The 24,604-nt window shown below is 41.1% G+C and overlaps 5 protein-coding genes across 8 annotated transcripts in view; all 5 read right to left on the bottom strand.

Moving 5' to 3' along the window:
• Positions 1-2,828: 2,828 nt before the first annotated feature.
• Positions 2,829-5,052, bottom strand: LOC128257492 (probable G-protein coupled receptor Mth-like 7). The gene is made up of 6 exons (XM_052988524.1): positions 4,904-5,052; positions 4,588-4,758; positions 4,315-4,518; positions 3,412-3,574; positions 3,163-3,351; positions 2,829-3,106 (listed from the first exon to the last, which is right to left on the bottom strand). The coding sequence occupies exons 1-6, from the start codon at positions 4,926-4,928 to the stop codon at positions 3,046-3,048; spliced, it is 813 nt and encodes a 270-aa protein (XP_052844484.1). The 5' UTR covers positions 4,929-5,052; the 3' UTR covers positions 2,829-3,045.
• Positions 5,053-5,864: 812 nt separating this feature from the next.
• LOC128257383 (probable G-protein coupled receptor Mth-like 12) lies at positions 5,865-7,669 on the bottom strand. Of its 2 annotated transcripts, XM_052988378.1 has the most exons (7): positions 7,622-7,669; positions 7,318-7,488; positions 7,063-7,257; positions 6,883-6,939; positions 6,564-6,726; positions 6,304-6,495; positions 5,865-6,247 (listed from the first exon to the last, which is right to left on the bottom strand). In XM_052988378.1, exons 1-7 carry the CDS (start codon positions 7,644-7,646, stop codon positions 6,175-6,177), a joined length of 876 nt encoding a protein of 291 aa, XP_052844338.1. In that variant the 5' UTR covers positions 7,647-7,669; the 3' UTR covers positions 5,865-6,174. The 2 variants fall into 2 exon arrangements, with proteins under 2 accessions (XP_052844338.1, XP_052844339.1); XM_052988379.1 differs by lacking the exon at positions 6,883-6,939 and having other exon boundaries at positions 5,868-6,247.
• Positions 7,670-8,331: 662 nt separating this feature from the next.
• LOC128257681 (uncharacterized) lies at positions 8,332-10,261 on the bottom strand. Its single transcript, XM_052988799.1, has 3 exons — positions 10,104-10,261; positions 8,810-8,893; positions 8,332-8,730 (listed from the first exon to the last, which is right to left on the bottom strand). The coding sequence occupies exons 1-3, from the start codon at positions 10,147-10,149 to the stop codon at positions 8,489-8,491; spliced, it is 372 nt and encodes a 123-aa protein (XP_052844759.1). The 5' UTR covers positions 10,150-10,261; the 3' UTR covers positions 8,332-8,488.
• Positions 10,262-11,125: 864 nt separating this feature from the next.
• LOC128257286 (uncharacterized) lies at positions 11,126-12,825 on the bottom strand. Its single transcript, XM_052988241.1, has 2 exons — positions 12,705-12,825; positions 11,126-12,621 (listed from the first exon to the last, which is right to left on the bottom strand). The coding sequence occupies exons 1-2, from the start codon at positions 12,705-12,707 to the stop codon at positions 11,317-11,319; spliced, it is 1,308 nt and encodes a 435-aa protein (XP_052844201.1). The 5' UTR covers positions 12,708-12,825; the 3' UTR covers positions 11,126-11,316.
• Positions 12,826-12,947: 122 nt separating this feature from the next.
• Positions 12,948-24,604, bottom strand: part of LOC128257279 (dynein axonemal heavy chain 3) — a 46,828-nt gene continuing 35,171 nt past the window's right edge. For all 3 annotated transcript variants that reach the window (XM_052988231.1, XM_052988232.1, XM_052988233.1), the window contains 15 exons: positions 23,085-24,475; positions 22,880-23,027; positions 22,419-22,629; positions 22,228-22,362; positions 21,569-21,741; positions 20,714-20,881; positions 19,436-19,995; positions 18,684-18,858; positions 18,414-18,586; positions 17,680-18,162; positions 16,881-17,060; positions 16,669-16,828; positions 16,202-16,611; positions 15,010-15,220; positions 12,948-14,449 (listed from right to left, as the gene is read on the bottom strand). In XM_052988231.1, coding sequence (XP_052844191.1) covers positions 14,126-14,449; positions 15,010-15,220; positions 16,202-16,611; positions 16,669-16,828; positions 16,881-17,060; positions 17,680-18,162; positions 18,414-18,586; positions 18,684-18,858; positions 19,436-19,995; positions 20,714-20,881; positions 21,569-21,741; positions 22,228-22,362; positions 22,419-22,629; positions 22,880-23,027; positions 23,085-24,475 — 4,902 coding nt within the window. In that variant the 3' untranslated portion in view covers positions 12,948-14,125. The remainder of the gene's footprint in view (positions 14,450-15,009; positions 15,221-16,201; positions 16,612-16,668; positions 16,829-16,880; positions 17,061-17,679; positions 18,163-18,413; positions 18,587-18,683; positions 18,859-19,435; positions 19,996-20,713; positions 20,882-21,568; positions 21,742-22,227; positions 22,363-22,418; positions 22,630-22,879; positions 23,028-23,084; positions 24,476-24,604) is intronic.

Below are 24,604 nucleotides of genomic sequence, written 5' to 3'. Positions count from 1 at the left end.
TATGAGGATTAAATATTTTATTTTGTATAACTATAGGTTGTAATAAAATAATCATTTAAAAAATTGATATATGAAAATAAAATGTAGTCACATATAAAATTTTATTTATATAATTTTTTTTATATTTTATCAACTTATATTATGCTATTTTATATTAACCATTTATTTATTATTATTTTCTGCGTTTAATAATACATTCAGAGCTTAAACTAAAGCACAAACGATTATAGCAGATAACCGAGTTGATTTAAGTGCCCAACTCATCTGCTGATATATGGCCCGAGTTGAAGTTGAAATTCTGGAGAGCATTCAACTAATTGTTAAAGCAAATATCCATATCAAATTAAACAGAACTCATAAAAGCGGGGGAGGGGGGCAAAACTCACAGAGGCCACTGGGGCGTATGATTGATATTTATTTTTTCAACAAACACATGCACACCTGTGTGAAAATTGAAATTCTCATGGTGCTGGCAACCATAAAAAGGTAAGGCAAAGCTGGCCCCACACATAAGAAAATGTGTGAAGTTTGCGCAAAAACCGCAAATGTTGCCAGGCACGCGCTGAGATCTTGAAAATCCACACACCCACACCCACACACACCCACTCACACACTCAGACCGACAAAGAAAGAAAGAAGAAAAAGCAAAGAAAGCAGAGAGGCGAAAGAAAGGAAAAGCATCCCAACTGAGCGATTTCGTGCCGCCTACTTGGCAGGGAAATTTGCATCCGCAATCACTTTAAATGTTTCCGTTTGAATACGCAAATAAATCGAAAAGGATTTCCAATGAATGCTTATGAGTGTCCTGGCAAACCCTTGTTAATGTTGTTGTTTACAACAAGTGTACATGTCTAAATCCCTGAAAAGCGTAGCTACACAGCGCCAGAAAAACATTGATGGCTCCGCAAACTGACAGCCCTGCGTCCAAACTCCGACCACAAGAGCTTCTTGTGCTCCTAGTACCGCTCCTCATCCCAGTTGCGGCCAGTCTGGGTCATGTGGAAGTGTGTATTTGGCCCGAGTGGCAGCTGAGCCATAAATAAATATGAGCCACTGTTGTCAGTCGACAACGACAACGACAACGACAACAACAACAACAACGTTGACGATATGTTGATAAACTTTAACACCCCACAAACACTGGCACAAACCCGGCCAAGTGGACAAGTAACCAAGTGGCCAGAGTGGTGCAATCGGAATCGCCGGCATTCCAGCTCGTCGAAGGACCTCCGGCCAAAACTCCTGCTCCAGCTGACCCATAACCATTGCAGGAGTGCAATGGCTCTCCGGCCATATGCACTGTGTTTGCATTCCCATTCGGGGCGAAAGTCCTTTCGGGAACATGGCCAGCATGCTGCACTATTTTGTGTGGCTCTCCTGCGAAAGCCCAAGTTTCTGGAGAGGTTTCCTCGCTGGCTTACCAGCACTTGTCAAAACTACACAAAACATATCTAGAAAACGAAGTTCTGCAAAAACAATGTTTCATTTATTTTCTGTATTTTATTTTATTTTATTTTTAAGACTAAACTAGCTAGTCCTATCAAAGCAGAGTTCACTATTTAGTTAGAGTAAGTGTGAACGTTGTGTGCAATAGATGTTTTAAAACCAATTATGACCTCTTTATCTTAAAACAATTTAATAATTTCAGTAAGCCAAATATATAAGCTTTCAAATATATTATGATTTAAATACTTCGCTTTAATTACACAATGCTCATCAAAACTAATTTTTTAAGATTATTTTAATAGAATTTCGCTAAAAATATACACCGTTTTCTTAACTATTATCGGAGTTGTACATTTTGAAAATATTTTTCCTGATATTTTTTTAGTTTTTTTTTTTTAATGAACGCGCAAAAAACCCAGTTTAAATATGATTCTCAGCATATTTTTTCTCACTGGTAAAGCACGTCATATATATATATTTTTTTTAATATAAGCTCTAATAATGATTTTGATAAAACTGCTTAGATTTTGAGAACCAAAAAATATGTTTCATAAATTTTCTAGTGGCTGGAGTTTACAAAGCTATTTCTTTAAGTGCAGCGTTCTAGTGTCGCTCCAGTTGCACAATTTTTGGCTGCTGCTGCACTCGTGTCTGAAAGTGGGGATCACGATGGGATGTGGCCGGGTTTTGGGGCTGCTGGCTCCTCGGTTGCGGGTGATTGCGCCTAAGCGATTCGCTTTTTTTCTGTTTTGTGTCAATTTTGGAATCCGCTTTGGCTTCCGCCGCCCCCTCAATCCCCACCCCTGGTGCGATGCTTCGGAAAAGCTTTCGGTTGCGCCAATTGTTGGCATTTACAGCTACTTGGCTGGCGGGCCCTTGACTTGGCCGGGATTCCCCGGGATCCGCTCTGTGTAGCAGCTTAGAGAGCCGGCTCAAGTGGCGCACTGGGGATTTCTCAATTGCGTTTATAATAAATTTCGATTTGTCAGCGGCAAAGAGAGGGAGCGACTTCAAGTGGCCGCCGCATCCCAAGTGGCACCGAAATCAGTCAGCGATATAACCCCAGATGCAAACACAAAGCGGGGACAGCTAAATTCCCGAATCTGGAGTAATCAAATGCACTATATGTAGTCCAAACTGAAAGACCAGATTTGAATACAGGCCAACAAATTTCTTTTTTCCAACAAATGAACAAAATATTAAACATATTTAATTAAAAACAAGTTTAAGACAAAAGTTCAAACACTGAGTACGCTTGATTACCCTTATCAAATAATGAATTTCTTTAAAAATCCATTTGTTGATCAATTAACCGGCCAAATTATTTCTTAAATTGTTCAATATTTTTCTTTCAACTGCTACAATTTTCTTAAAATTGAGTTTTCTTATACCTACGAGTTTTAAATGGCAAAGACTTAGATCCCAAGTTCTTTTTATTTATGGAAAAACGAGATATTAGCCGACGTATGTTAAAATTTTATTTTTTGAAAATATCAATCTTATATCATTTTATTAGCCATGTCCTTTTCCCAGCTAATCAGAGACAGAAATTAAAAATGAACTCTTGGTACATTGAGCGGCGTTTAAAATTACAAACACCTAAGCCGGCTGTATTTGCGTTTGAGTGCGGGCACATTGCTGCAGTGGCCTTATATGAGTGCTGAGAGGACACGGATTAGGTTACTCGGAGGTGGATCTTATTTATATGGAACTTACCTATCCATGAACATATTTATGGTGCTACGCTTGAGGATTAGCACATCAAAAATTATTAAACCACTGTATAAATTTAATTGTTTAGCTACTCCACAGGTCCCTGGCCAAAAGACACTCGCTATAACAAAAAAAAACTCCAACAGCCAATTTACTCCCATAATAAAAGAGATCCGGAGAAACTGTATATAACTATGGAATTAGGATTAGTATCATGCTTAGTTAAAAAAGTTATACGGAAATAGAGCTTACGTTTCACTATCGAAATTGAGGCAGGTCGTCGTCGTCTCCTGCTCTTCTGTAAGCCGTCGTATATTCCTCTTTACATTCCAAATGTAAATTGCGGTTCGGAGAAACATGATCACACTGAATATTTTTACCACCAAAAGCGCCACAACTACCATAATCCCGAAGACTTTGAATAAAGAGAAAAAAGTGGCTTAGATACAGTACCGACGGGCAGATACAATCGAACCACCATTACTAGAATTTATCCAGCAACACTTTTTTCAAAGCTCAAACAAAATAAAAATCCTGTTTTGGATTTACTATTATAATAATAAATAACTAATTATTATCAATAATATATAACAAAAAACAAAACAAAAGGAAGCAAATTTTCGGCCGGCTAAAGTTTAAAAATTCTTGAAAACATTTTAATTTTGATTTATTTGCGTATGTGTTTAAAAACATTGAAGCTAGGATGACTTTCAGCTTAATTATTCGATCGTCCCTATTGCAGAAATATGATATCGTTTTCCAATCTAAAAAAATTTAAAAGCGCAATTCTGAACTATCAAATTAATACTATTTAAACAAATTTTTTTGATTTTCAAGCTTTAAAACTAAGAGAATAGTTTGCGTAGAAACGGACGGACAGACAGACAAGACTAGATCGACTCTCCCAGTAATGCTGACCAAAAATATATATACTTTACATGGTTAGAGATGTCTCCTTCACTGTGATGCAAACTTGTGATTGCAAGTGTATTAAAAAACTCGTTAATTTTTTAAAGATTTTTTTAAGAAAACGTCAAAATAAGTGTACAATTAAAGCAGATAAACCTTTGGCAGCCTTAAACCTGTTAAAAAAATTAAAACTTTGTTATCACTGGTAGTTCAAGTTATGGAAGTTCGACCGCTGCTTATTAAAACTCCTTATGTTTAACAAGTCATATATGTACACCAAATGAGCGACTGCAGTCAAGATACCAGCCGTGACCCAGACAAAGGCGCTGTATTTCAGGAACCGATATCGAGGTTCAACTCTTCTTAGCGACACTAAAATTTTCCACAGGTGATAGCTGATTACTGAGAGCCAGAGATGGAAGGCGATCCCAAAGAAAACATCACCACCTGCTGTAGGTAAATATTTCATTAATCAAGTTCAGAAAAAATGGCAAAGCGCCTCGCATTTAATCAAATTACTAGTAGCACCATTTTCCCATATTTTCAAATCTCTCACAATCGAAGAATAACACAGCACTCCGAGGCAGAATAGGCTGCTAATAAGGCACTTTCCGAGTTCATTGCGAAGTTTCTTTTCTACGAGATACACTGCTATCGTAAGGATTATGCATATCAACGATACCACCTTGACTAAAAAAACAAAAACATAGAAGGAAAATGTATTAGGCAGCTTTAAATTTGTTGGTCTTTTGAGGAAGGAAATCTCCAAATAGAACTTGTGTAATACTATGTGTTCAAGGTATAGATTGAATTCAGAGTTGACTGATTAGCGTACCGTTTAATATATAATTCCAGGACATTTTAAACCTTTCAACACACAATGCCGAACTACAATGAGTTGAGTTTTAGTTTGCTGATTGTTTAAAAGGCCCATGTTTTATAATCAACAGCGAAGCGATAAAGAACAATCTCGGTCATTGGCACTCAAAATATGGTTTTATTATACCCTTGCAGAGGGTATTATAATTTCAGACAGAAGTTTGCAACGCAGTGAAGGAGACATCTCCGACCCTATAAAGTATATATATTCTTGATCAGGATCAATAGTAGAGTCGATCTAGCCACGTCCGTCTGTCCGTCCGTCTGTTCGTCTGTCCGTCCTTTTCTATGCAATCTTGTTTCTCAGTTTAAAAGCTATCTGCATGAAACTTTCCCAAAAGTTGTCTTTCTATTGCAGGTAGTATATAAGTCGGAACGAGCCGGATAGGACGACTATAGCATATAGTTCCCAAAGGAGCAACCGAAAAAAAAAAATAAAAAAAAATTATAATTTTGCTGTTTATTTATTTATTTTTTTTTTTCTTCGACATATAGTAATGGTTAAATATTTCAGAATTACGGTTTAAATTTCATCAAAATCGGACGACTTTATCATACAGCTCCCATAGGAACAATCGAAAAAAAAAAATGCAAAAAAAATTATAACTTTGCCGTTTTTTGATTTTTTGTATTAGTTTTTCGACATATAGTTATGGTTAACTATTCCAGAATTACGGTTTAAATTTCATCAAAACCGGACGACTATATCATATAGCTCCCATAGGAACAATCGGAAATAAATACAAAACAAATTATAACTTTGCTGTTTTTTAATTTTTTTTATTAGTTCTTCGACATATAGTAATGGTTAATTATTTCAGAATTACGGTATAAATTTCATCAAAATCGGACGACTTATCATATAGTTCCCATAGAAATAATTAAATATATAAAATAACTATCTAATAATTGAGCTGCAAATCATCATAGCTTCAATGTTTTTAAACATATACACAAGTAAATCTTAATTTTAATGTTTTCAAAAATATTTAATTGCAATAGCTGCAAGGGTATATGAACTTCGGCTTGCCGAAGTTTGCTTCCTTTCTTGTTGTAATTACATTTTAAATACTTTATAGGGTTGGAAATGTCTCCTTCACTGCGTTGCACACTTCTGACTGAAATTATAATACCCTCTGCAAGGGTAAAAATATTTATAGTTTCCAAAATAGTTTTCTTTTATTTTAGCTTTTCAACTATGTAGAGGAAACAAATTCGCATTTATGATCAGTGTTTTAAACTTAAATTATTTAAGCCGATGCTTTCCCGGACACACTGCTCCTTTGGCGTTTTTCGAATGCTGAAAAGACAGGAATTAGGTTACTCGGAAGTGTATAGGAATCATACCGGACTTACCTGTCCATTAGCATTTTCACGATGCTACGCTTAGGAATAAGCATTACAAAAATGAGAATGCCGAAGTATAAAATAAAGTTTTCCAATAATATGTTAGTGCACATTGGACAGAAAAAGGACAAAAACAAGCAAGTGACATCCTGGACCCAAAATATGCCCGTAATGAAAAAGATCCACATAAACTGTATATTACTATGTTTAGAATATGAAAAAAAGTATTATGCTAAGTTACTATAAATTTCAAAGGAAATGGGGCTTACGTCTCACTATCGAAATTCAGGAAATTCGTCATCATCTTCTCCTCGGCTGTGAGCGTATTCATTTTCCTCATGACTTTCCATATGTAAATTGAGGTCCGAAAAAAAGTTATCACACTACATGCTGCTATTATCGATATCGTCAGCCTCATTATAATAGTGAAGACTTGAAATAAAAGTGAAACGTGTTTTAAAAACAGTGTCGACTTGCAAATGCAATCGAACTTTCATAACCTGAGAATATATATGGCAGAATATATATGGCAGAAACTTATTGATGATTATATGCATAATAATATACATATATGTAATTTCAACTGACCATTTAAATCGTTCCACTTATATTTGGAACGAAGTCTGGGTTTTCGATCCGTAATTGCTGAAAAAAAAACAAAAACATAAAACAGATATACACCTAACTAGATCTTTTGCTGGCATATAGTAGTTCCAGCTATGAAAGTTCGATTTCGCTCATCAAAAGCACATAAGTCATTTAAGCTACCGGGTAGGTCATAGCCACTTATCTGCTTGAAATATATGACTAGAGTAAAGATAAATGCGGCGATCCAGACAAAGGCACTATATATGAGGAACTGATAACGAGGCTCATCGCGATTTGGCGAACTTAAAATGGTCCATAGATGAAAACTGATGACATAGTTCCAGATATGATAAGCAGTACTCCAGAAATATAAAACTAAATTTGAAAAATAATTTTAAGGACTTTTGCGAAGCGCATTGCATTTAATTAACTAACCGATAAATATAGTGTAATCGCCATTGTAATCGATCGCAACCGTAATAAAACAAAACACGCCAAGACAGATCAGGCTACTAATAAGGCACTTGCCTAGAACATTCCTAAGGTTCTTAACCATAAGATACACTGAGATCGTAAAAACAAGGCATAGCAACGATGTCACCTTGGCTGAAAAACAAAAACAGAGAAGAAAATGTACAAGGTTGGTCACTTGATGTAAGATATGTATTCAGAATCAGTAATTCTATTTGTCCAAAGTGTAGATAAATGTGATTTCTCTTGAATAAAATAAGGTCTTTACCGATCAATTCGAAACTCCAGGTCATTTTGAACCTTATAACACCCAAAGTCAAACTGGACTGAACTAAGTTTGACTTCGCTGATTGTTTTAAAGTCACATTTCTCAAAATCTACAACGCACAAGCAAACGCACAATCTCAATCATTGGCGTTGGAAACAAGATTTTATTGTGGTGAATAAAGAAAGAATTCGAATTGGAACTCGATGAATTCCCTTGGTTCCCATTTATAAAAAATACTCTATGCAATAAAGCAAATAATGGGGATCATGGGAATAAGACATTGTTTTTTATTAAGAAATTACGCACATATTTATCAAAATTACTTAATGTTTTAAAAGGACTTTTGAAAACTTGCTCTGGCCCTTATTATAATTTGTGGTAACACAAAATCCAAGGTGGCTTATTCTTAAGATATAGCTTGAAAAAAATAGCTTTTTATAAAACCCCAAAATTATGCCGTCAAAATTTGTGTATAATCTTTTGATCGTTTTTTTTTCATACCTAGAGTAGGCCACGCCAAACGCAAACTTTAAAAACCAGTTTAGTTTATTAGGAATAAATTATATTTTCGTGTGATGCAGACAATCAGTTGACAAACTGGATCGAAGATGGGCAGATATTGGGCCGCATAGCCGGTAGAATAAAATACTTAAAGCCAGCGAATCGATCGTTTCAGAAGCGATTAGCAATGTGAGCTAGATTGGCGCCAGTTTAGTGATTTTAATGGCTTTATTCGAAAATTAAGGCAAACAAAGGGCACAGAACTTACATGTTCTGCGCGTGTTGATTAAATGACAATAAAACTAGTGTAAACTGAACTGAATTGGATAGGATAGCGCTATGAACCTCCGACTAAAATCCAGCTCTTCAAGCAATTTCGGTGGCATGCGAAGTGGGCGTGGGAGTCACATTGGCCGTCTCATGCGTCTGGGCAGGAGTGTAGGTGGGGGTCGTCTCATGATTTATGGCGGGAGTGTACGAGGCGGGCGACGGATCGGGTTCCTTGTCCAAAATCACCTTCTTCAGGATGAAGTAGAGGGCTCCGCCAATCAACAGTTCGCCCACGGCAATGCAGACGATCAGAGCCCAGCCGGGAATGGCAAGGCCACCTGCGAAAACCATGCATGCGGATAAGTAATGTTTTTTTTTGTTTTTTGCAGTATATATCACGTATACGCCACCACTTACTGAAGTATCTGCGGGTGAGGGTGCGACGACCGCGGTTCACGCGTCGCGTGGCCTCTGATTCCTGCAAGCAGCAGGCCAGCAGAACTGCGAAAAAGAATCAAAAATAAAAAATATGTTTATAAATTAGACAGGGGGCACTCGAGCATGTTGCGAGTGATTTGTCCGAGGCGCAAAAAAAACACACATTTAACGTATACGCCGCGTGTGGTCGAAGGCATTGGCTTTGAAGCAGCCATCAAATCAAATCCCAGCCATGAAGCGAGCCAAAGCGCTCGGAACGGAACTCATTGAAACAACACCAAGACCATTCATCATATAGATCTTCAGCTGCCCGAAGACTTGTTAAGATATTAACAATTAATTATTGAGAAAATGCTGAACAGCAGAGCCAAGCCAAAGTCAACAAAATAGATTCTGATAGAGCCAAAATCGCGCGCGCGCCCCAACATCGATGATAAATGTGAGCTGGTGAGCTGGCTCATTCTTCCCCATTGTTCCATTGCGGATGTCGGACTCGATTTCACGTAAAAATTATCAAAATGTATTTTTAATTAATATTATTTCCATGTGTTCGTTTATCTGTTTGTTTGTTTTGGTTCAGCTCATTCGGCATATTTTGCGCATGCAATATTAAATGGATTTAGTTTTTAGTTTTTAGTTTCCATTACCCCCCCCCCACAATTCGATTAGGCGGTGATTCATGGAGAGGGAGCCAAATGGATGTGGCTAGGAGTGCGGCCGAGCTGCGTTGGCAAGCCGCTAACCGAAATTAATTGTTTTCATGCATTTTTTGTTTAACATATTTTATAATTTATATGCGAAATAATTACCGAGCTTATGCCGCTTCCGGTCTTAGGGCATTGTACTTTTGGCCTAATCAAAATTGCATGAAATGAAAATGATTTTGCATTTGCTAACCGCCTGCTAAAGCTGTTTAAATTCTTTCAAACTCTTTTAATTTTTCTCAAAGTTCACTGATTCACCACGCCCTGAAATAAACTAAACACCACAAGTAATGGGGCAACAATGAGTAAACAGCGCTTATCTGAATCGCACTGATAAGCGCACATTTTTGTAGAGTTTTCCGTATGTGACGCACACTTGGCCCAGTTACTCATCGTTAGACTCTCCAATTCAATTGCTCCAATTGGGTCATTAAAACCCCACCACACCTATGGATCCCATATTCGTATGCAATTGCACATTATAGTGCAGCTTAGTTTCACAGACACACACAATATCGCTGGTTGGCACTCAAAACTCAGCGGATTCCAACGAGCATGCAGAACTTTACCCAGGCATATCACCAAGTAGGTGGAGTACTTCTTAGCCAACTTCATTTCCGTCGTTTTCGTTGGTTCGTTCGAAAAACTTCTCTTCGCTTTCAGCCGTTAGCCAAGTTTGTAACGCGCACGTCGTCAACTCAAAAGTGGAACTAAAAACCTGTGCGTGATTGCATTCGGCGGCAGGTGCTCGTATCTTATCGCAAGGAACCTTATCTGCCGGAGATAAGATTTAAGGGCTCTCTTTTCCTCTCGATATGTAAAGACTGAGGTCAGCTACACTGGAATAAATATTAATATTTAAAAAGTCTTCTTTAAACTTAATTTTTAACATAGAAAAAGATCACTAGCCTTAAATCGAATTTAAAAATCACATAAATCTGTATTTACTCTAACATTTTATTTCCTCTTTTTAACATCCGTCAAATTAATAAAGAAGGAAACCAATGGAACTTTTAAAATACAAATCTCAAATACCTCTTATTTACGGTCCATAATTTAAACACTTATTTACTTTTTTACTTACTTTTCAACGAATAGAACCGAAATCTTTGTACTTTTCATTTGGTTTACTCTCAATAGTTTAATTCTCAATAAAAAGAAATCAAAATCACAACTAACATAAACTTTTAGATGTTGGGTGAGCAGTCTTTAGTCATAATTTAAACAACCTTTCTAATACCTTAATTTTATTACCGAATTAATAAAAGCGTATTGAAAAAAATGGGTAGTTAATGAGTTTTATTGTGTTGACTTTTTAATGAATTGAACTTGAGATCTTTCCCTTCTTATTAAGTTTACTTAGATAATTTTTTTCGCAATAAAAAAAATGCTAAACGAGAACGTTTTATAGTCTCAATGTCGAGTTAAAACTTCTATATTCAAAGTCTTTACTCTAGACTAAGTATAAAAAGGGGCTATCTAATGATTTAGGATATGTGTATGGCTTTAAAATTTTTAGCTTTAGATGAATAAACAATAATTCCCCATATTGGTTAATATAAATTTGAGAAAATAGGAAAGAGTTGTCAAGTTTTTGTTTTAAAAATGTTTATTATTGTTAATTCGGGTTTGTACTCGGGTTGTTCATAACGGATTCAAATTGACTAATTACGCTCGACTTATGGTTAGTTTCATCGTGAGACCTTCGCAGGCAGGACTTATTCTGGAAAAGCATCCCCGACAATCTCAAATGTGGCGGTGGGAGTGGTCTCAATCGGCTTCTTAATGGCGACGGAGCTTCAGGCGGCGCACGGTCTTGTAGCGGTAGCCATCGCTGGCCAGCACGGTCTGCTCGGCGGGCACATCGATGATGGCGGAGGCGGCGGCCTCCTCCACGGGTGGCAGGTACTCAGCGGTGGGCAGCTCATTCACATCACGACGACGACGGATCACACGACGGACGGTCTTGTAGCGGTAGCCATCTTCAGCCAGGGGAGTTTCAACAGCAACAGCCTCGGAAGCGGCCTCCTCCACGGGGGGCAGGTACTCGCCGGAGGGCAGTTCGTTGACATCACGACGACGACGGATCACTCGGCGCACGGTCTTGTAGCGGTAGCCATCATCAGCCAGGGGAGTCTCAACAGCAACAGCCTCGGAAGCGGCCTCCTCCACGGGGGGCAGGTATTCGGCGGACAGCTCATTCACATCACGACGGCGGCGGATGACACGACGGACGGTCTTGTAACGGTAGCCATCATCAGCCAGGGGAGTCTCCACAGCAACAGCCTCGGAAGCGGCATCCTCAACTGGGGGCAGGTATTCAGCAGAGGGCAGCTCGTTGACATCACGACGGCGGCGGATCACACGACGGACAGTCTTGTAGCGGTAGCCATCAGCAGCCAGGGGAGTCTCAACGGCAACAGCCTCGGAGGCGGCCTCCTCCACGGGGGGCAGGTACTCGCCGGAGGGCAACTCATTCACATCACGACGACGACGGATCACACGGCGCACGGTCTTGTAACGATAACCATCATCGGCAAGGGGAGTCTCAACAGCGACAGCCTCGGAGGCAGCTTCCTCAACTGGGGGCAGGTATTCGGCGGACAGTTCGTTGACATCACGACGACGACGGATCACACGACGGACGGTCTTGTAGCGGTAGCCGTCATCAGCCAGGGGAGTCTCCACAGCAACAGCCTCAGAGGCAGCTTCCTCAACTGGGGGCAGGTATTCGGCGGACAGCTCATTCACATCACGACGGCGGCGGATCACACGGCGCACGGTCTTGTAGCGGTAACCATCATCGGCCAGAGGAGTCTCCACGGCAACAGCCTCGGAGGCAGCTTCCTCAACTGGGGGCAGGTACTCGCCGGAGGGCAGCTCGCTCACATCGCGACGGTGGCGGAGTTTCAGGCGGCGCACGGTCTTGTAGCGGTATCCATCGTCGGAGAGAACTCCCTGCTCGGCGGGCACTTCCACAATGTCGGAAGAGGCCTCCAGGTTGTTGTCCACCGGCGGCAGGTAATCCGTGGCAATGGAGGCTGCCGAGGCAGCTGCGATCACAGCAAAGGCAATGACAAAGAATTTCTGCAAGAAACAGGGCGGTTGTAAAAGTTAGTCCTGATGGCCGGATCGCTGGTGGATTGCTGGTGGATCACCAAAGAACTAACCATTTTTCCAGAAGATCCAAGACGATGTCTGCTAGATTAATCCAAAGTTGATTCTGTTTCCAAACCAGACCCAACGACACTATTTATACAGAAACAGCGCGAAAAGTTCTCGGCCGGCCGATGTCCATTCACTTTGCGATCAAATGCGATGAGCTGAGCTGAGTTGAGATGAGCTACGATGATCGTATGGGGAAACCGGTTGTCGGACTACCGCATCTTCTTCTGAGCTCGGACTTGGATTGTCTACGATAGTTGCTATTGTCAAAAAGTGTCTCAAGCACCAATTGAACTCTGGCTGGCCAGAAGACAAAACGAAAGTAAACAAAGACCGAAACGTAGGCAGGTGGAACAATAGTCGAGGGCTCTTCGATTGTCTCGATTATTTGCATCTCGTATTGGGGCCTGAATAGATCGGATACGTTTGTGACAATCCATTACCATTGGTAATTGCAAGCGGAAGTCGCCAAGTCGATGTATTTTCTATGGAGTCCGATGTATTTTTGGCGGCTCTCGATCGAGAAGCTTAAGGCCAAAAGTATAAGCCAAACCATGCCATCTCGATTGATACGCTCTTGATGGACATGAGTGCTGCTATTTTCGGCTCTTTTGCCGCTCGCCACGCTCCATTAGGCGGCTATTAATAGCGGCATGATTTAAGAGTCCGCAGCTCGACTTTTCCATTTTTCAATTTTTTAATTTACAATTTTTAAATTTAAATGGCGTGGATGCTCCAGTTGAGCATCAGGCAGGCCATAAATCTCGCGGATAAGCCGAAATGGCTTGGCAATCTCCCACTCACAGCGGTCGTTGCTTTGGAGGAGTCCATTCTGGCGATGATGGAGCACCTCTTAACGATGGTCGAGTGGCTTGGATATGTAGATTGGTTATAAGAATAGAATGGAATGTGCTTTTTATAATTCTGAATTGCCTTCGATTGGTTAACGTTAACTCATTCGTGTATTACATCCTGTTGAGCCCCACAAGCGAAACGTTCTTGTAATTCAGATTTAAACTGCGCACGAAACACCGAAATTTTTCTTTCATTAACTTTATTTCCTGGTCGAAAAAAACCAAAGAACAAAGCTCAATTTCAAATATATTCACACAGCGTTGGGGGCTTTGTTCTTTCGTTTATTCATTTGTAAATGGCGCACATAAAAAATATACATTCAGCCAGGCTGCCGTATAGTACTGTGCATATTTAATTCATATCTGGCAATCAGCATCATCACTGCCTCCAGATCCGGAAAACGGGGACCAACAAAACAAACGGGACACTTCGCTTTTGGGGTTTCCTGGGATGCGGAATCAAACGGAACGAAATCAAAATATATGTGGCGGTCCTTGGTGTCCGATAAAAAACGAAAGTAGGCACAGTTTCGGTACCGCCACCTGACCAAATCCCTACCCCACTCCCCCCCTCAGTCGTCCAGCTGGCAGAGGCAGGCCGTGCCGCGGTTAATCCAGTGCATCGGTTTCCGGGAGCACCGCAGCTGCAGGTACATCACGAAATTGGTCGAATGCCCGGTGGTGGACAGCACGCCCCGCCGTTCGCTGGTCTTGTAAACGGGGCAATCGTAGATAGACTCCGGCTCAGCGCCGCCGGTGGATCGCGGCAAGTCCTCCAGGGCCTTCAGGACGGGACGCAGGTAGATAACTGGCAGCGTGTCGAAAAGGATCTTCGAGAAGGACTCGTCCACCTCCTTGTTCTTGCGATTCCAGCGAGCGCCCTCAATAAAGATGCCCTTAAGAAAAGTGTGTGATTAATTTACGAAAAAAAATTGAAATTAAATGTCAACTGGAAAATATAATTGTATTTTTAATGCAAATATTAGATTTTAATACCATGTTGCACCTAGTTTAAGTTTTCTTTACATTAATAAGATATAATGCTTTATATTTTGAAAGGCGTGAAACTATTTATTAAATGTCATCACTAAATAAATAAATAAAATAATAGTTATGATAATAAGAAAAAAATAATCTAAAAATAAACAAATATATAATTAGTTTGCCTTTTTCTCATTAACAAATTATATAACTTTGCCACTGAAAAAGTGTGTTATATTTTAAACGCATAAATTATTTCTACCTACTATCCATCTATTTAATCTAATTAGCAGTCAGTGCAGAAAATTTCGTGATTTAAAAATAGTCTTACTTGAATAAACTTGGTCTCATCATTGACCTCTTTTTGTTCCTGTTGCGTGTGTGGAAATGTTTTAAATTAAAAACTCGTTTCCATTTAGCAGGGTTCTATTCGTGTTTTCTGTTCTGTGCATAGTGAGTTGGCTATCAAACTTACCCGGATGTAGGCCCCGATTTCGGGAGTTCCAGGGACCTGTACCTCGAACTTGGTCACCGCAAACTCGATCAAGATCATGTCGATTTGGTAGCGATTCTTGCGCGAGTAGTTCTGCAAGACGCCCGTGATGAAGGACTGGGTGAAGTAGAAGCCAGATATCCAATAAACCATCGGCTCGCCGTTGTCTATCCAATCCTGAAAGAAGGACAGCCTGCGAATGGCAACGAGTTATCTTATTTTTCAATTTATTAATAAATATTAAATATGCGACAACAATGGGATTGGGAATGGGAATGGGCATGAGAATGGGAGTGCACACAAAGCATTTGGCAGGAAGAGGAACATGAACAGGAGCTGAAGCTGAAGCAGGAGCACACAAACAGCTTCGTCCTTTGATGTCAAAAGCAAATAAGATTTTTGCCATGAATGGCAGTGGCAACCACAGAAGGAAGAGCATCGGATGTGTGTGCCATATACATTTATTATATTTGCACAATTGAGCCAAAGAACGAGGAAGGAACGAAAATACTTCGAGCATTGCAGGCAACTCAGCTCAACACAATACCATTGATTTCCGTCCGAATGTCTAGAAATACCACTAGTACACTTGGGGAAAATGTTATGTCTTGTGGAGACATATAGAAGTTAGTCATTAAAACATTTCTAAATTCGTCTATCAAGCCAATCAAAAATATTTTGTAAGTTAATTCCTCTTGTCAATCTTGTATACCCTTTTTATTCCGTTTTGATTGAAATTAGTATCAAAACATAATAAGATTAAGGGATAGATTTCTATAGCTCAAAATAAAGTAGCTATATATAAAAATGTTTCTGTAATGTTTAAAATTCTTTTAACAATAAATTATTGGTAATAATAAATGGACAACAAATAGACCTTCATAAATTTATGTAAGAGGTTTAAGTGATATATTTGAATAGGTGTGGTAAAACTGTAAAGTCCTTCGAAATTATTAAATAAATAACAAAAGAAAATCCAAAACATAAACTTTATAAAAAGAAGTTATAGGTTTAGAGATCAGGGTTAAGATATGCATTGGTTTGAAGGAAGATAATAAATAAGAATTAAAGAAATAATTCAGTAAAATCTCTCAAAATAAAATACAAATTTATAAACATAGATAGTTCGCTAAGTGTACTGAACATGACTGCCTCAAAGGGCTGGGCAACTCACCGGGCCAGAAGGTCGCTCACGTAGCTGCCCAATGGCTTAAGCGACGGATAGCTTTTCTTCAGCCAGTCCGCCGGCAACTTGCCAATGACCATCGAGGCGTGTGTACGCTCCAGCTCGGGTATCATGGCAATCTGGCCCACCACCGCCTTGCCCACGTTGACCAGGCTCTTGCGGATGTACGAGAGCAGGCGGTTGAAGCGAATCAGCTCCTGCCGCAGCACGGTGTTCATCGAATTGGTATAGACCACGGGATACGACTTGGAGACCTCGTCGATGTCGAATTCCTCGGGCAGCTGGCTCAGCACCTGCTTGCAAATGGCTATGGCCGGGTCCTCCTTTGCTCCGCCCGTGGAACTGGCCTTCACCGAGGCCATCAGATCGGTCTGGGTCAGCAGAACGCCACTGATGAGCTGATTAAATAAATATATAAATAGTAAGTGATTATTATTTACTCTCCTAGAACCTACAGCATTAGTTTCCTTGACATTCCGATTAATGTCCGCATTTTCATGCAATCCATAGACCTCCGGATGTGGACTCAATGGAAAACTGGACACATACTCTATGGAGTTCAAACGCGTGGGACTCAAGGGCACCAGATAATTTCCAGATTGAGACAGAGCGTAGCTATAAATTGAAATTATCAATATTGTTCAGTTGGTAGAAGAGTTCAACGAACTTATCCACTTCTATGGTACTGGGATTGTATATCATGTTTAGCAGAGATAATATAAGACGACGATCTTTGTCATCGGTGACTCGACCTCCGTAGTTGCATTCCCCAGTCAAATACACATGTCCACGGAAGGGAATACTCTGACTTTGGTTGATAAACATCTTCAGTTGCAAAAGGGAAATTCTGCAAATGAATTTTAAGGTTGTTAAATGAAGGGTATATACAGATCTCTGATAAAATATCAATAACACAACTACCTGTTTCATCTACGACTTTTATAAACAAGTTTAAATTTGTATTGATTTTAGTATTTAGTTTATATTTTACGGAGTGACATTTTTTAAAGAAGAAAAAAAAAACCATGAAAATAGGCAATAAAAATGTTAGTTGTTGTTTTACAAATAAGCAATAAATGTTGGAGGTAATCTATCTTAGAAACAATACTTTGCTTTCAAATACACCTTACACCCTTAAGCTTTGTGGTTTAATTCTCTAAAAACTTTGCGTTTAAATATTGATTTGTAACTTTGGGTCAAATTTCATGTAATTTTCTTTCTTTTCCGAAAATGGCTTTACAGAAAAGTTATCTAAAACCAGTACTTGTAAACCCAAAAATGTTAGCTTATAAGTTTGGTTCGGTTTTCTTGAAATTTTAATGATGTAACCCCTTTATAATTTTGCAAAAATGTTTTTACTTTGAACTTAAACCAGAACTCCTAATGGCAAAACTTCAAAAATCCTCATTTGAAAGTAATGATATTACAATCTATTTTTTGTGATACCCCAGATAACATTTACTTACTTCAAATCGGACTCATTGAACTCGTAGGGTATGTTCCAGCCCAGGGGTCCGAATTCCCGCCGCTCCTGGACGACGGCATGGAAGAAGACCAAGGCGAAGACGCCCCTCAGCCAGCACTTATTGGCGCTGTCCGAGAAGAGGAATGCGTTGGTAAAGAACTTGTCCCGCATCAGCGGATCTGAGGTGAAGGAGCGATGCATGTTGGCCCTCAGTCCCTTGGGAGGTTCGTTGGTCATCTTCACGGAATTCTGGAGCACCGAAACGGGGAAGACGGCACTGGGATACGAGGTGCACCACAGTCGGTAGTCGTGATTGGCGCCATCCGTCAATGTGGTGTCGTTGCAAATCCTCTCCAGGTCGCCCATCCAGCTGATGGCCACGTGACAGTTCTGCAGCACCACCCACTGGCCATGTCGCGCCGCCTCCGCAATCATCTTCTCCGCCCGCGGACCCTGGCCCTGACCCAGCGAGATGGTTTTCAATCTGTTCGGGACGAGCTCTGCTTAGCATAAATTTCTTTAAAGAGTTGCTGGTGGGGGTGGGAGATGCTGAGCACACATATCGACAAGGCGCACATGTCGCGCTTAATCGAAAACAAGCCACCATTCACCATCCACCAGCACCACCGGCATCACCATTGGCATCACTACCAGCCATACAGCCATACAGCCATCCATCCTCCCACCCATCGAAACGGACACGGAAATATGAGGCACTCTTGTTAATTAACTTACTTGTCGTACATGTTGCGTTGTTTGGCGAACATAAAGAGACTGGCCATGGGATCCGATCCGGCCGAGAGCAGGAACACCAGCGGAATTTTGGGCGAGCTATCCGCGAACGAGGCCGCCAAATCGAAGGGTGGCGGCTCCACAAACGAGCGGTCCAGGTTGCGCGTAATGAAAGCCTGACAAAACCGTTGGATATTAAATGTGTACTCTGCCCAAGGGGCCAGGTTTTCGGGCATCAGCATCGCCATCGACCACGGCTGTGGATCGACTTACCCTTACGGCGGGCACCAGTTTGTCCGGACGCAGAGCCTTGATGACGATCAGGAAATACATGTCGGTCACCGTATTGAGCGGCGCCGGCAGCGGCAGCTGGTCGGGATTGCTGGCGTCGTAGAAGTTGTGCCAGGCATCCGCATTCGACTCCATCATCTGGGGCAGGTTCTTGAGGCTGTCAAAAAAAAAGGGTAAAGTTATCAGGGAAAATTAAAGCAGATTTATGAAAATGCACTGACAAAAACTCTAAAAATAAATTTTATGATGCTTTTTTTCATATTTTCTTGTACATTTTTTATATTATTCCATCCTTTTTCTTTAAGAGAGCAAAATAATCGTAAGCTATGTATTTTTTTTTTGGTGAAGTGTTCATTTATAAAACTCGCAAATAAAATTCGTTATACTCTTTTGTCCATAAAATGTATTAAAATCACTTAAGTTGTAAGCCAATTGATTGCCTAAGAAAATTATAATCTCAAAAAGCGATGGTTCTTTATGCTTTTTTTAAATTTTCTTATTCAAATATCTTATAATTTTTATAAACCTTTTATCCTTTTATTTAGGTAGCAAAAATATTCGTTGCCTAAGGATTTTATTTATGAAGGATATTTACTTACAAATGTCGCAAATAAAACTCTTTTAAATCTAAGTTGTAAGTAAATTCCTTAGTCTATTCAAAATAAGAATCTAAATATATATATATCTAGTTTCCAGTTTTTCGGTGTACAGTGTACACATATTCTTTATCTTACCCTTCCAGATCGGCGGACCTGCAGACAGCCGCCCATGATTTATCCGGAAGCCATGATGCCAAGGGATTCGCCGGAATGCTCTTGTATCCAATTCCTCCCGTGAGAAAGAAGAGCAGGGCTGCCTTCTCCACTCGACCCTGTGAAACGAGGATGCCCAGACACATGACCAGCGAGATGACCAACTTGTCCTTCTCGAACAGCGAGCGACACACATTCGTGTAGATGGACTTGGTAAAGTAGTCATTCAGGTTCTTCAATCGCTCGCTCAGATTATCGGACTTCGGTGCCTTCAGGATCGTGTTGACAAAGAGATTGAGGAACCAGGAGAGTGAATACTGATACATGGGATCCACATTCGCCAATTCGCTGATGCAGAAGAACAAGATGGCCGAGTGCTTGGACACCGGAATATACTGCTGACGGGCGGCATCGATCTCGATTTCAGTGGCCACCGCAATGACCTGCTTTTCCTGAATGTCCTCTGAAAGAATTTTACTGGACGAGAGAATGTTTATGGCGTTCTCGTCCTCCAGTACATTGCCCTCTGAGGTGGACAAAACCTGGCGTAAAATATTGTGATGTTAGGGGTTAAATTGGATGTATATATTTCTAAGAATGCTAGGGAGGTTTCGATTATAAAAACGTATGAAAAAGTTATACCAAAAGTTATTGTAAACAGCAAAATTTAATTGAGTAAACACAAAGTATTATTAAGTTTAAAATTATTATTTAACTTTTTTGCTCAGACATATTAAACTTGGTTAAACCATAACTACAAAATAGATGTTACAGTTTATAATTTTCGAGTTATTTTAAAATTGCTTTAAAAACTGGTACAGAATTATATAGGGTATCACGCAAATTAATTACAAAATAGATATTAAATTTGAAATTATATGTTCTCATTTTTTAATTAAAACTTCATTATAAGTTTTAATACAATTCTGGTTTTAATAACAAGTTAAGCTTGTTTGAATTATGATTTATGCATTTAAAAAAAAACCCCGACTTGTATTTGCGATTTGCGCGTCCTGCTTCCAGTTAATTGAATTGTCATTGGCCAGGCACAAAAGCATAAATTGCTAGCCCGGCTCTAATTGAATCTGCAGAGCATGGCCAACGGATTGGAATGGAGCGGACTGCCTTCAACTGAGCGCTCAAAGAGCATGCGAGGATATGAAAACATTTATTATGCCAACAGCAGCAGGAGCAGAAGGAGCAGGACGACGACTGACTAGCAGAACAGAAGAACAGAAGTACCAAACCAAAGAGCCTTACCTCTAATATCTTCGATTCGATGGTGTACAATGCATCACGATTCCTTGCGGACTCAATAATCAATTGTTCCTTCTTCTCTTGCAAATCGGGACGCTCGTGAGCCACCACAATCGCCAGCAATTGTTCGCGTAATCCCTGTTCCGTTATCATGAAATTTAATACTGTTACCTAAACAGAGGAGAGACAGAATGGCGCAGGCAGGCCAGGATCAGTGCTGGTGGTAGACTGGTAGACTGGTGGACTGGTAGAGTGGTAGAGTGGCACGTAAAATGGAAGGAAAACTCAAAATAAACACACAATGTGCCACAAAAGAAAAAAAAAGAGAATAGGAAAAATTGTGTGGGAGCTTGTGGGGAAAAGGAGGGGGGGCCGCCTTTGCTAACATAGATGGTTAAAAGGAAAACTGCTGACAACAGTTGCAGCATAAAAAGCGATGGCAAACGGCAGCAGGAGCGAAAAGCTGGAAAAATTTTATAAACACGTCGAGCATGAGCATGAGCATGAGCACGATGAGCAGCAGCAGGAGCAGAAGCAGGGTGAGGTTGAGGCTTTTGGGATAGATGTCCTCGATGGCCGGGCTTTGGCTGCTAGTTATGCAGCACCACCACCTCGCACGTACATCGCCATTCCATTCCATTCCATTCCGCACCTCCACTTCACATCATCCACGTCAATGCCAACGAAAATTTGCATATTCCCAGCGCCTGCTGCGCTGCATCGCATCCTCCAAATATCAATTTAAGTTGGTCGTTTTATTACACAACTAACGTCATCATTGCCGCAGACTGTAACACTCCTTTCATTCTTCCATTTTTTTTTTTTTTTGATTTTTTTTTTTGGACAGGGACAACTTACCATAACCATCACTTCCGGCGGATAACGCGGATTGCGGAGACAGGTCGTTATGTAAAGACGAAAGTTGGGATTGTATTCTATCATTTGGTCGCCGCTCTTGATAAACAGACCGCCCTTGTGCTTGATGATGTTCTTCTCCAGAATGGGCGTGAGATTCGAGTCGAGTTTTTCACCTATTTTTGGGGGTTAAAGGTGAAACGGTTATGAGGAGTGCTTACACTTAAAAAAAAAACGTAGTAAATCCAAGTATTTCATACTCAATACAAAAATTGCGGTTTTAATTTATTTTGAATAAGGAAATGTTACTTTTTTTTATATTTTTCTTTAGGCAATTTTCGGCATTGATTTTGGTGTCTTAAACGTAACCTATATTAAACTTAAATTTAATACAAATTTAATTTCAAATCAAACCCAATATTCTTATATGAAATAATGCAGTTTGCAATGCGTTGTATTTTAAATTATGCTTTTATATTTAATTGAAATATAAAATACAAAATTTGGAGTTCAATAGCCAGATATTTATTTGTAATCTATAATTTTTGTCAGGAACCGTTTTCATTATAAGTGATATAGGAAAATCACAATTTAATGATTATTTTTTGAGAGAAAACTGATTTTATTCAGTGTATAGAAATGGATCCCCAACCAGAACTCACCCACATTCTCGATGAGCACGGGTTGACCATATGTGATGGCCAACTCTAGAACCTGCATATAGTTAGCATCACTCTGCTTGATCACTTTAAGATTATTATTCTTCTCCATGTTCTTGATCCATTTGTTGGCTTGCACTGGGAACAATTACGATCATGATAAAAGAAATCTCTAATATCTTATACTAACTCACCCTGCGGATCGATGAGTAGAGAGTAACGACTGGAGTTGGTCACTATGATGCCGTTTTCCACCGAAAAGTTGTCGGCTGGCAATCCAGCCAATGACCAGGCTCTAATGGTCATGGGATGACCCAAAGTGGTGGCCAGCGAAAAGGTTTCACTGCTGGGAATGTGCTTCCGCAGGCACAGGGCATTCCAGTCATCCAAAATATTGACACGGTACTAGAAACAAAAGGCACAGATTTCCGCTAAGTATGCTAGCTACGTCTATGGATTTAAGCAAAAATGTCCTGTCAGCTGCACAGGAGCATACAAAAAAGGAGCGAAATATCAATGTCACGTGCTCATGCATATTAAAACCCTTTATGGAAAAGCTTTCCGAAAACCGTGGACGTGGCCACGACCATTAGCTGTCATTCCGGGACATTGACATGGACATGGACTAGTATGTATGTGGAAGCCAAAAACTCACCTCCGTGGTAAAATAGCCCAGGTAAGCGGTGCATCCGCCGGCCAGCAGCACATCGCCCACAATGTTGCTAATGGATTCGTGAAGATTCTTGGCCGCCTCCGACCAGCGCGTTTTCTCGCCGCCCAAGCCACCCAGCAGCTTTTCAGCTCTGCAAATGGAAAGTACAGATTATGGATGGCTAACTCTTAAGGAAAACACAACTCACCTGTTCAATTTCTTCTCGCAGTTGTCGATTTCATCCTCTAGTCGCTTCTTTTCTCGCGATTTTTCCGCAAAGAAGTCGTTGAGTTTTTGCAATTTATCCAGAATAACCTGCAGTTCGGCCCGCTTGGCATTCAGCTTCTCCATTTGCTGGGAGAGTTCTCCCTCGGCCTCGGCCAGAGCCGCCTTCTTGGGCATCACAATGCGGGCCACCTTGTCGTATACGTCCATGGCCCGAACCCATCGGCAGATGCCCTCGCAGGCCATGGAGGCCGCCTTGATTTTCTCCGGCACAAAGTCACGATCTGCAATGTACTTCTCGCGTATCCGTTTGATTATTGGCGGTGGAATGTTGTCCTTGTCGAAGGTTTTCAGGGAGTCGAGGAACTTCATGTCGCTGAGCATGCGCATGGAGGGTCCCCAGTAGTCCTCCACCATGTGTCCACTGGGATCAGGCTTGCGATCCGGCTTAATGCCCCTAATCACGCAAACAGCCTCCATGGTAAGCTTTACGCCATACGGTGGATTCTTCATGGACTTCACTATGAAGATGTCCGCTGGCTTCAGGGTGTTCAGGGCCTCCAAGGCCGCCTCCATGGCGGGAATGGCCTCGGCCAGATCGGTCTCGCAATCATCCTTGATGGCCTGGGCCGCAGCAGCGGCTTCGTTGGCCGCCGCCTCATCCGCACCCACCACCTCCTTCTTTTTCTCCGCCTCCGCCGTTTCCCTTTCGATATTCACCATGATGCGATCCGTTTCCTCGGAAAGCACCTTCAATTTGGGCTGCAAATCGTACAGGTTGGTCTGCATTTCGCCCACCTGACCGGCGGCAAAGTCTAGTTTCTCCAGACCGGTGGTATAGCGATCCCTTAGCCGGGTAATCTCGTCCAGCTTTCGGGTGTAGAAAGTGCGGAAGGCCTTCAGAAGCTCCAAGTAAGCTGATGGGGTCACATAATTCCGGCGGTTCAGTTCCAGGTAACACTTTTCACTGGCATCCACCACGGACTGATGGAAGTACATGACGCAGTCGACCAGGTCCGCCTCCAGTCGGGTCAGCTCCCGATCCCCGTCGATTGTTTCGCGACGCACTTCCTCCGGCTCGGGATCTGCTGGATCCTTGGCCTGAGCCGGCAGCTGCTCCTGAGGCTCCTCTCCATGCGGGCGATTCAAATTCATCGAGGTGACGAAGTAGGTGCCCACTCGGGACAAGGCCTCCTCCGGCCAGGGCATGTACCAATCGATGGTGCAGCAGTTAATCAGGGAGGGATACACCCGAATGCGCTCCTTGAAGGAGTCGCCAATGGGCGAGAAGGCCAGAGCAACGTGCAACTGCTCTCGAATGCGGTCGATATAGTAGGCATACACCTCACTGGGCAGTGTGTCCAGAACTTTGCCCTGGGGACACAAATCTGTGGTTAGTTAACACTCATCTTGGTTTAGGTGAAAGGGATTTGGCAAAGAGAGTTGCATTTTGATTTTTTCCCAAAACTACATTTACCTTTCCCAGCTTCAGTGATGCCAAAA

Source organism: Drosophila gunungcola (assembly GCF_025200985.1).
Source record: "Drosophila gunungcola strain Sukarami chromosome 3L unlocalized genomic scaffold, Dgunungcola_SK_2 000002F, whole genome shotgun sequence".
Lineage (NCBI taxonomy): Eukaryota > Metazoa > Arthropoda > Insecta > Diptera > Drosophilidae > Drosophila > Drosophila gunungcola.
Note: the sequence above shows the minus strand (reverse complement) of the source record. Positions and strands in the feature narration are given on the sequence as shown.